The sequence below is a fragment of the Sylvia atricapilla genome, chromosome 4 (genome assembly GCF_009819655.1).
Source record: "Sylvia atricapilla isolate bSylAtr1 chromosome 4, bSylAtr1.pri, whole genome shotgun sequence".
NCBI classification, from domain to species: domain Eukaryota; kingdom Metazoa; phylum Chordata; class Aves; order Passeriformes; family Sylviidae; genus Sylvia; species Sylvia atricapilla.
In genome coordinates, this window is record NC_089143.1 from 6,257,803 (window position 1) to 6,269,967 (window position 12,165).

The window sequence follows — 12,165 nt, forward strand, 5'->3', positions numbered from 1 at the left end:
GCATAAAACTGAACAAAGAACAAAGTTAAAAGCTGTGTGTGTTTGGCGGTTCCTGCAGTCTGGGAAAAGCACCCACTGATTTTACTCAATTGGTGGCAAAATGTACTTTCCTCTTTACTTGTTTCCTTGTCCCTATGGAGATAATTAACTAAGTGTTATATTAAAAAAAATAAGGCCTGGATGTTTGGAACAGTGCGCTAATAATTCTGATCTTTGCTCTTTAGACACCTTGTTCATCCATAAATTTTTATTGGCTGCATAACCGCTTTTGGATTCTGAATTTTAAAAAAATTGCTTCTACCAGTAAATCTATCTTGAAAAATAATTATATTCTTGAAGCAATGCCTGCATTGCACTACACGGACTGCAGCATTAATTTCAAATGGAAAAAAAGTCATACTGGTAAATTGCATTTGATGTCTACAAATGTGGTTTGTCCAGTTGACTTTTAAGTTTAACTGTTAAGTTGAAAGTCTTTCTGTTCCACTCAGTCTACTCCTACTACTCAAATCCAGATTTTTGACAGACCTTTAATATCAGTTGCTGGTAATTTCTGCCATGTAATGTCTGTCTTGAGTGATCTGCTTTGTCAGGAACAGAAATACTTCTTGCCTTCAGACTAATTGTGTATGTCATCATTTGTACATGTGTTATGAACTGTGTGTATTTGGTATGGTAAAACGTCGAAAATGTTGATATTCTGCACTGCTATTTTCATATTTAGCAACAAATTATTTATTCAATTTATTATTTAAAAACCAAAACCAAGCAACGCCTTCTGTAATTGAAAAGTAGGCAAAACTGATCTGCAGTTCTTTCAAGATCTGCTCTAAATTCTTGAAAGCTGGAGGTGGGATTCAACCAATATGTTTACAAATTAATTATCATAGGAATAAAGGATTTAAGGGGACCATTCTTATTGAATTAAGTCTTGTGAACATTTATGCAACTGCTCATTAGACACTCATCAGACCTCACCTTAGAACAAATTACATTTATTTGCCTCCACTCTTGCCTCCACTACAGGAAAACTGATTGATACAGTGATGTTTCTTAATGTCTTGTGTAAATATATTCAGGTATTATTTATCCCCACTGGTGGTAGTACCAGTACTGAACTTTCACATAAATATTTTTTTATGGTTTCAAAGAGACTTCATGGGTTTTATTTCTAGCTGGTGCAGGGAGCCCATATAAGCAAGACATTTCAGTTTTGCTTTCCTAACTTTAGTTCTCTGTCATCCTAATTGTTATAGTAACCTCTCTGTGCATGCCTCACAGTTTTGAGTTAAAATTCCAGGAATGGGAGTGATTTGAGCTGTACAGAGTGCACCTGGAGGGAGAGGCTTTGTATTGAGGCATTTCTATGGCCATGTTTTTACTACAACTCTATCACTTGAAAGGAATTGTACCTGCTCTTTTATGATGAAGAAGCCTAGACATTATTTCCTCCTTCTGTCATTTTCAGATTTTAACTCCACATGTACAGCTCTTACCCTAGCCTCAAAATGCGTCATTTTTATACTGTTAAATTTCATCCCACTAACATTTGTCCAGTGCTCAAAGCAATCCAGATCTGCTGGCTGCTCTTTCTCCGTATTAATGATGTTCCACAAGCTTCTGACAGCGTGCCTGTTTTGGCCAAATGACAGCACCATTTTTTACCAAAATTTGTTCAATAAATATGTGTAAGCACACAGAAGAACACTCTTATTTTTATCTTTTCTTTTTCTATCCGAGTGCTTCTCTATTGCATAGTACCTGCCATCTGGTTTGGGGTGTTTCTTAGGTATCTTACAATTCTTGTAATCCTAGTCTTTTCCCACTCATGTGTTTAACATAACATATGAGTTAACACATATGTTAAATCCATATGCAGTGAAATTAATTCATTAATTGGTTACGTATCAATTTAACATGATGTTCTTTGATAAATGTACTTTGTATTTTATTCCATTTTTAGTGATGTAAGATATTTTTTTCTTGGACATTTGTCCGGAAGCTTTTCTTGACATCAGCTAAATAAGGTAGCTAATTTCACCATTTCTTTGACACAAATGTTAGTTTTCTCTTTTCCTAGGCTAGTCTAGTCTCTGTTATGTCTTACTTTTTATCTTCCATTTATCAGAGTACTAAAACACAGGGTTGCTTCATCACACTGATGTTCAGTGTTTCTTGGGTGGGACAGGTCCCTCAGTAGTGAGATTGATTGTGAGTCTGTCTTGTTTCTGTTACTTCTGTAATATCCACTCTCATTCCCTACACTATAATTTTGTTCTGTTTCACAGGGTTATTTCTTTAGTGCACAAATATATTAATTGTGCCAAACTAGCCATTTATTTTTTTTTACCTGAATTAGTTCCCACACATCATCAGTCTGTTTTTCCTCCCTGCACCCCATCCTCCTATATTCAATTAACTTTTGGGTTTCACTGTGATACTTCCCAGTGACTACCTACTGATTTTATCCTCTCTTTTATACTTGTGAAGAGGCATAAGGCTTCAAAGTGTTGGGGGAATTTGTGGTGTTGTTGAGGTTTGTAGTTATTTTTATGGGTGTGCGTGTGGCCGGTTTTTGTTTTGTTTTAATATTGCTTTCAGTAGATGTCACTTTTTCATGTCCTGTATTCAGAGTTCATGTAGTTGATAGAGTTTGGGACAAATGTACCTGTTTCACACATTCTGCTTGATAACTGTTAATGGCAAAGGTTATTTCTTAGACAATATGGAATTCCTGGCATTTGTGCAAAAAAAGTTATCAGTGTTTTTAAATCCCTTAACAGTGGCTGAGATCAAGCTTTCCCTTTCCACATCCAGGAATTTAAAAATCATCAAGTGCTTTGTCAGCATGATGTAGTTCTCACAAGTTCAGGCTTTGATGCCCACCAAGACTTCTGACCCTCCATAGATCTAGAGTTTGGAGCAGTGTATGACTGTGATGGAGCAGGAAGAGGAGAGCAGAACACTACACTTACACTAAAGTCTTTTTGCCAGTAGTTGCCATGTTCTGCCTGTGAACCTCAAAATACACTTGTAAGAGAACAAAATGACAGTTGAGACATGATGTGGCTGAAATAGTTCTTTCTCTTCTTGATTTCTTAGGACCTATCTGCTGCATTGCTGTGAAATTACTTGAAACTGCAGAGGGGCCTTAAAAATCCAAAGGGCTGGTAGGGTTGAAATTAGATTAACGTTAGTCTGTTGTGCTGAAATCTCCCTCTGTGAGCAAGCAGCAGGGAAGATGATGAGGATTTAGGCCTCGGGAAAAGTCATTTAATTGCTGATTACCACCAATTACTTTCCCAAATTCCTTTCTTCAGCTACTGGAATAGTAGAATACTGGAACTATATTTATCAGCCAGCTGTCCAGGGAGATTGCTGTGCAGAAGTTGGCTGGAACTCTCAAACCCTGAATCTGAGTGGTTCTATGGGTGTTGTAAATATCACAGATGAGATGCTGCACTCCTTAATGCCAGTATACATTTTATTAATGGCTTGCTAAGGTCAGGATTTTCCTTATACTTACATATGTGTTGGACTTTCTTTTGGTGGTATTCTGAGGGTGGGAAAGAATTCGATTGTTTATCTAAAATGGTGCTGAATGGATCTCAAACTGATCCAGTGTTGCATCTGGATTCACTTTCACAAGGAATAATGTGGAACAAAACTCTTGAATTTTATTTTTTTTTAATTGAAATCAGAAGTCTTGAAGGCCCTCCTATTTTTTCTGATTCGTGTGAGGGAAGGGCTGGCAACTGCATGTTTTCTCAATTGAAGCAAGTTATCAGATTTTGAATACGCTAGAATATATCAGGACTTCTCTGGGTAATAATGCAGTCATTATCAAAGGTATGCTGCAAGGCATCGTGGACTGATGTTTTCAAATCACCATGTAAATCTGCCTGACACAGCTTTAAAAGAAATAAAACAAGACTGAAAGCTCCAGTGTTTAGTCTAAAAACACACATGGCTGTGGTTGCTGTTTTAGCCTATGTGGGCTAAGCGTGGAAGCCTTTTGTCAGCCCTCTGGCCTACTGAGTGGTGTCAGCTTGATTTGTGTGTTCATTTGCTGACTTTTCGGTTTGATGCTTTCCATTAAAATTCACATAAAGAGCCCATGTGTTTTTGCTGTATTTAGCAGCTTTCCCAAATCTAAATGCTCTTCCAGAGACCGCCCTTGATATCGCTGAAACGAAGAGGAAGAGTTTTCAACGTTTATTCGCTGTTGGAATAATTTATTTGCCTTTTATATGATACTGAAAGGATGAAGGCAGATGGGGAGTCTTGTTAAGTGATGATATAACCAAACACAGAGAAGAAACACAGTGGCAGTTTAACAAGACTTTTCCTTTATGGAAAAATTCTGACTGAAATGGTCAGTGTTGTAAGCTATGAACCACTTAGCATCAGGACACCCTGATGTCTTCCTGGCACTAAAGATTGTTCTATTTAAGTTAAAGAATCTTCCTCACTCTATTTCATATATCCTTGCTTTTTAAGTCTGGTTTGCTTGAGGAAGATGACTTGTTACTGGCAGAGGCTTCCAGGAACCAGCCCTGGACTGATTCACAATCCAGACTTGCAGCTAGGATGGTGTTTTGACACCATTTTTGCCTGGTACAGATGCCAGGCATGTGTAATTGCCCGTGACGGTTTTCTTGGGAGAGATGAGCTGCCTGCCTTCCTTCCTGAAAGAGATCCCTTCTAAAATATAAATTGCTTGAGCAGTTCAGCTGGCATTTTAATGTTGGATGGAACATCATCTGGCCCAAATGGTGCCCCTCATGCTCTTCTAATAAGGAGACCTCTACAGGACCATGTGTGGGTGCTGAGGGGTTTATTTTCAAACAGCTGGTGAAATCCTGCTGTGATGACTGCATGTCAGAAACTGAAGAGTCACACCTTGGAACTGTCCCTTTCAAGAACAGCTCCAGAAATCAGTTCCTTGTGTCACTAACATTGTATCTGTTTCTTGAGTCAAGACTAATCAAAAATGTGCTCTCAGGAAGTGGTGAGAAGATCTGAGTTTGCTGTAAGGTAAAAGGCTTGCAAATTCCCATTGGACTTCTGGTAAAACCAGAAAGATTGTTTAAAAGTAGTCATCAAATATTATTTCCCTAGCTGAAATGAATGTCCCTCTTTGTCTGAGAACAAAAGTATTACCCTTCATGTCACCATCTGTTGTGCATTGTTAAAATCCTGCTGTATTACATACCTCAAGGCACAATTCATGGATGATGCAAGTCTTTGTCCTGACCTGTTGCTGCAGCTAAAGCTCCCAGTGATTGCAGCAAAGCAAAGGTCAGGCCCGTATTGGAGAGGCTTCTAAAGTTCTCTATAACCTTTTCACTATAATTTTAAAAAATTAGTTTTCCATTTGTCATCACTGAATGCTGTGTCCTGTTTTCCTTTCAACAGGCAGAGTCACCCCAGAACAGCTCAGCTCATACATTCAGCTTTTCAGAAACAATCTCAAAGCTTTGGAGAACCACTGTGGCCTTCTACAGCTTGTGCTGGCCACGGTCCAGACTTTGAAACACCCCCAGACTTCCAAATGGGACAATTTCCTTGCCTTTGAGAGATTACTTCTGCAGGTACACATTATGTTTATTGTTTTGATTTTTCATTGCATTCTGTAGCTTGTATTTATTCATGAAGAAGTGTGTTGGGATGTCTTGCTAAAGAGCTGTTCCTTATTACCAAATGGGTAAAAGGAATGGGAGCCTACATATTTATTCTCTTATAGCTCTTTATAAAGAAACTTTATAAACAAAAGAGTGGACATTAAAGGTGAAGCATATAAGTAATCTGAATTGGGTGACAGTTTTGCATTTATATGAAGTTTCAAGAAGATATAACTTTTGGCATTATCTAGGATTGTTGCTGTTACTATTATTATCATTATAATTCTCATTATTATTATTATATGCTTTTTGGGGTAACATGCGGAATCAAATGAATCAAATCTGAATCAAATGCAGAGAGGAGTTTGTTGCTATGTAAGTGTAAAACTTGTGTAATTTGCTGAGTAGATGAAAGAATAGTTGGAAATTCCATGCAGCAGGAGAATGAGGTTTCTCTTGTTCACAACTGTCATCTACCCCCAGTTTTTCCCACCACCACGTTTTTTATGGCATCCTGTTTGTGACCACAGTATTATTTATATACAATTTTCTATCACATTTGGATTTCTCTCAGGAAATTAAGAGTTAGTGGTATACTGAACTCTATCCTACTAACCTTTGGAGATGTACCAAACAAAGGAGGAGCGTTTTCTAAAAACCTAGTAAAGCTAATTCTGCTGAAGTTCACAGAAAGCTCAAAACTTTTCTTCCTGTACTGTCTCTTATGTCATTTTATTGTTTAACCAACCCTAGCAAGAGACATGTTTTGATGAGCAAACTTCTCATGAAGTTAGAGTCAGCCTTAAATGAGTGAAAACCAGATACCTCTGTAAATATCAGGTGTCTGGAACAACCAACCAATTTGATTTTTCTCATGATCTCTGTCAGCAGGGTACAGTCCCTGGTCCTTCAAGAAGAATATGCCCCTACTTCATAGCTTCATAGTCAATGACTTTCTGCAAGGTTTGGGGAGCACAGAACTGCAAAACTTAGATAGTAGCAAGCTCTTGTCTAAATTAATTTTCAAAACTATTGTCTCTTGGTAAGACTGAAATAATTTTGAGTACCATAGGCAACGTTCTTTCTCTATTAAAAACCAAAAAAACAATGACACCTCAGGTAAAAGAACTCATTCCAGTCATTCTTTAGTTTTTCTGTAGAGGATGGGACTGACACCCCATAGTCCCTTCTCTCTCCCACAGTGAGTCATGTCACATAGCTCTTCTCAGAGGCTGGCTAAGTTCCATCTTAAAACCAGTTCCACTTTAAAATTAAAATAAAGCTGCAAGCTCAGCATTGTTTTCACAGCAACAGACAGCTGCCTCTATAAAAACCACGCAGTAAATCAGCAGGGAGTGGGAAAACAGAGGTAAGGAATAACCAAACTATATATTTCATAAAAAAGAAATGTTTAACAAGCACTCTCATAATCGTAGGTGGCTTTGGATTATACCCTCTGCCTTCCACCCATCATATTAAAGTAAACTGTGTTAGCCAAAGCAAACTTTCTAGGCTAACATTTGTAAGTGTTCCTTAAGCACATACTTATTTTCAGTAGTTCAAACAACAGTTATTTTGAATGACATACACTCTGTTTTGAAGACAAAATATGACATGCGTCATCTGCTTCTGAGCACATGGCCTGTCTTTGAGCTGTTGACAGGGGTTTTTAGGGGGTGAAAAGTGTTGAGACACAAAAGACATTTTTATTTTTATTAAAAAAAATCAATCAGGACATTACTTTGTGAAAGATTGGTACCTAGCACACTACACTAAATTCGATACTGTCATAGATTATTTCAGCAGTACTACAGAGAAATTCTTTAGCGTATTTGTTCAGTTTCATATAGTTTAAAATAATAAATCCTAAAGAATCCTCAATAACAAGTACTTGTTTCAACGTGAAAGTAGTATCATTTCTATTGTATATTGGAACAACATGGAAGACAACTGTTTGTAAAAGATCTACTGGGACTAATATTGCTAGACTCTGACAATGTAGATTTTCTGCTGACGGATGCATGTCAGACTCCAGCTGATGCTAAAGGAGATAACCCAGTAAAAACAGTTGATGTTACAATCTCAGCTTTCCCAAAAAAATAAATCTACACAGTGTTGGAATTTCTGTCATTACTGGATCTCTCTGATGGCTCTCATGATTCCCTGCTTAGTCTATTCTGTGCTTTTCAGAAAAAAACACATTGTGGATAAGAAACCTTTAGTCTAACTATTACACTGAATAACCTTTGCTGGTTTTCTTTTTCTCTCTACTCCTTGATTTACCCTTTTTGATTGCAAGTACTCAGTTCAAAATATGGCCTGTCAAAACAGCCCACTTCTGTATTTTGTCGTAACTAAAATCCCTGCATTTTTCAGACCTATGTTGGCTCATTAAATTTCTTACATCTGCATCAGGGAAGTTTGGTTTTGACCAAAGTGCAGCTCCATACTTAGCACAGTGTTCTCTCCTTAACTGGGGGATGGATGAATAGTTTGAATGAAGTTATATTTCAGTGGAATCATGTTGTTGACCTCAAAGGAAAGAGGATCGTGGTCTAAGAGTAATGCATCAAAATGATTCATTTTGTCAATCACAAGTTTTCTCTGTGTTGTAGCGCTCTGCCTCTGCACATGATAAAGCTTTCACTACTGAGGAGTTTTAAATGCTCTGTGAATTGAAACAGTTTGTTCTATTTACCAAGGAAATATCCTATCCCACTGTATTTTTCTTCTCTTGAGATCCTCTTTTTATTCTTTTCTTGTTCTGGCCATCCATAATACTGATAGATGGGAAAGGGAACACAGACTAAATGCTGCACTACACTCCCCACTACTCCTCATGTGACTGCCTTGTTTTCCTTCAAGTGAAGATTTAATATTTAGGGAGGTAACAAAGTAAGAAAAGTGTTGCCACTCCATACTTTTTCAGTTTATTCCCTGTTCCTCTAAAATTTATGTCTTTTTTGCAGGTTTATTAAGCACTATGGGCCTATGAAATATGAAAGCACAAGAGCAGTTCTCTCCAGAGTAAACAAAATGTGACACTGTGAGAGAAAAAGTCTTCTGCTGTTTTTAACACATACTACTCATATATTTACTGAGCAGGGATTTCTGCCTCCAAAATCAGTTTAAAAGTACCCAAGAGATAGTGTGAGTGGGACCATAATGTGCCCCAAGGGAAAGTACTGTTCCTTTTTGAATGGCACTATCCTAAAATTGCCAAGGTTGGGTGCTACGTCTTAGAATTGGCTGAATCCTTCTGGCATAACTTATTCTCAAGACTTAAGAGTAAAGTACTTGTCATACTGAGTAAAAGTCTATTTTATTAATATCTCCACCATTAAATTCCATTATTAGGGTTTTTTTTTCAGTGGCCCTTCCCAAAAGAGGAAGCTGTCTTTCTTTTTTAAGATGAGGACATTCTCTTCTTTTTTAAGATGTCTGAGGTAAACTTTCTTCTAAAACTGCAAATATACCAGCATTGTTGTCTTAGAATAGCTGGATTGACAAAAATAAGGATATCTGGAAGATTATTAAATTCATTGTTATAATAGTGTTGGAGAGGGAAATCTTGCTTCTTGAGATTTTTTTTGTGCCACAAAGGTTTTGCACCTGCTGTCCAACATTTCACAATTTTCCCAGAAATTAGACAGCTTCTTCATTGACCTAAGAACCATGATGCTACCATTGCACCTCAGAACTGTCATTTGTTTTGTGATGCTGATTAATGTCACATAATCTCCAGTTTATTTGAATTAAATTCATAATGAATAAAAATACAAGAACCAACAAACCTAACAAATTCACAAAATCAATCCATAACCAAAAATCATTAGCACATTCACAGTTTCATCCTACAGGTCAGTGGATGTGTATCATACCTTTAAGATGCCTATCTGACTAAAAATCCTTTCAGCTACCATAAAAAAGAGAACACTATAATATTTTAGCAAAAGCAACTGGAATTTTTAGTCACTCCTGGTAGTAACATAAGTAGGTCAAATACTCTGGTGGTGGCAGCTGTATACATACACTTAGATGGAGAGCTCTTGTCAATATAGTATTTTCATATTTAAAATTCTGAGTGCTATTCTGAGTAAGTATTAAATTCAAAGTTACTATTTATTTGGTGCTGTAAAATTTGTCAGAATACAGAATTTATTGTTGTCCTTGGTGTCTTGAGAAACAGAAAGTATAAACATGTTTTTGAGGAAACAGAGACTTAATGCCAGATGTCATTTCCAATGTTTTTATTTTCCTTTTGGCAGAAAGCGCTTATGAGTTTAATAAATGACATCATTCTTTTTCTTATGAATATTAGTGTTCAAACTTGCAAAAAGAAAAGAAAAAAAAAAAGAAGTGGAAAAATCACAACGCTGCTGAGAGTTTTATATTGCAGTTAATGTTTCAGTAGCAAGATCTAATAGCTGGGGTGTTAGTAGCCATGCTGTGCTGTGATTCTTTACCACTTTAACAAATGTGAGGTTCACGACTCATTACTTAATCAAGGATGACATTATTATTTATTTGCACATCATAGGTTAGGCGTTCCTCATATATTCATGTCTGCATGGAATCCTTTGCCAATAAATTTGGAAACTCTTGAGACAGCTTACAAATTCTCCCTCCCTAGAACTCAATTTAGTTTTCAGATTGCTCAACTTTTCTACAGGATACAGTAGTTACTAGGTAACATTTATTGACTCTAAGCTGGTGTAAACTAAGAGCTTAAGCATGGGCTTTGGTCTGCTGAAGCAAGCAGTTTAATAGAAAGAAGTGAGAAAATAGAAAAGCTTTTGAAGTATTCTTTGCTCTGCAAGAATAATTCGTAGGTCAGCTGTTGAGAGACCTTCACTTCTACATAGACTAGATTAAGATCAGTGACATTCCATGTTGTTATCATTTATATTGTTTTTTCTATGTGTAATTTATAATTACACAGCTCAGATCAGTGCAATAAGTTATCTTTTTGGTAGCCTACAATGTTGATCAGTTAATCTCTTCAGAAGAGATATCGCAGCAGAATTTGGAAAGAAGGCCCACAGTGTTAGCTGCCCACGATTAGAGATTTTACATTTTTTAAAAAAATATTGAAATTAACTTGATCACTTTTCAACATAAAGCTACACATGGAATGAATTGTCTTGGGGAGAGTCTTGCATGGTACCATGATCATTGCAAAGGTAATCCTCTGGAATTTGGTATCTTTTGGATGACATTCCAGTTTGGACACTGATACACATTCTGTCTTACACAAATAAACAATCAAATGTAATTTGTTGATGAAGTGAAGATAGTTATGTATCAATTACTTAAGCTTCCAAATTATTTACTGTTAGTTCTTACTCAGCTCTCCATTTGTTAGACTTGCATTTACCCTGGAGTCGTCTCCATGACATGTAAACCCATTTGGATTCTTCCCTTACACATATGATATTTTTAACTTCTTAAGTACTTATTCTACATCAAATTTATGGTAAATTCCATGGCCTTTCATCAAAACTGGTATATACAAGTCCGGAAGTATCTTGAAACCTGTCTCACATGATCTTCGTTCATTCATTTCTTTTGCTTGCTCAGTGCCTCTTATGCTCATGCTACCTTTTTTTTAAAAGGAATTCAGATGTGTTTGCATGTTTTTTAAACATTTCTATAAAGTAGAGCCCTAAACTGCTGGAGGCATCTTAGTACTACAGCAATACAGGTAAAACAGTGAACTAAGTTTGAGGAAGTGATGAGCTCTGTTAAGTGTGTTCGGTTTTGTGTCACCATCTGGGACACTCCATAGAGAGTCAGCTTGTTGGCTACAATTAATATTCCATGGGTATAGGGAGCTTAATTATGGGCCATTTCCCAGGTTTGACATGCCAGGATTAAGGCATTCCAAGTAGTTTTGCTTAGAAAAAAAGATGTGTGTGTGGTATATATACACGTATAAGTTATTCTATTCTCTGTGTATATATGGAATTCTTCCAGTTAAAATGATTTCCTGTAAATAGAATGCTCTTGCTCAGACTACTTTGAAAGTATAAATACAAGTAAGGATTGTTTTAACATTAAATGAACGCTTTGAGAGTGATCAGAAGCTGTCTTTACTGACAGTTTATTAATCTGTTGAAAGAAAACTATTTGAAGTTTTTCGAACTCTAGCTGACAAGGGTTTAAAATATTTAATTGTGGTTACCATATCACATGGGAATTAAGAATATCTTTCAGTATTCCTGTCAAAAACGTGTTTGCATTTGTTATGAAAATTGCCATGTATTGCTGTTATGGCTGTCATTTAAAAGACGAATATCTCCCTCCCTCACCCTGTGAAAGGGCCAATATTTTGTATCCAGACACAGGTCACCTAGAGCCTCTCAAATGAGCACGAAATGAAGAAATGGCTTTTTTTAAGTGAACAAATGTCAACATCTGTAAAATTTTTAAAGCCTTGTGGGAATAGGCCAAACATACTAAGTCAATTGGAACTGTTAAATTAATGTTCTATGTACAAAACCAAAAAACTTTTTGTAAAACGAAAGAATCCCAATGTATA

The 12,165-nt window shown here is 36.6% G+C and overlaps 1 protein-coding gene across 1 annotated transcript in view; it reads left to right on the top strand.

The window, feature by feature from the left end:
- Positions 1-12,165, top strand: part of SCFD2 (sec1 family domain containing 2) — a 190,530-nt gene that overhangs the window by 44,320 nt on the left and 134,045 nt on the right. The window contains 1 exon segment of the mRNA XM_066316773.1: positions 5,419-5,594. Within this exon segment, the coding sequence (XP_066172870.1) occupies positions 5,419-5,594 (176 nt within the window).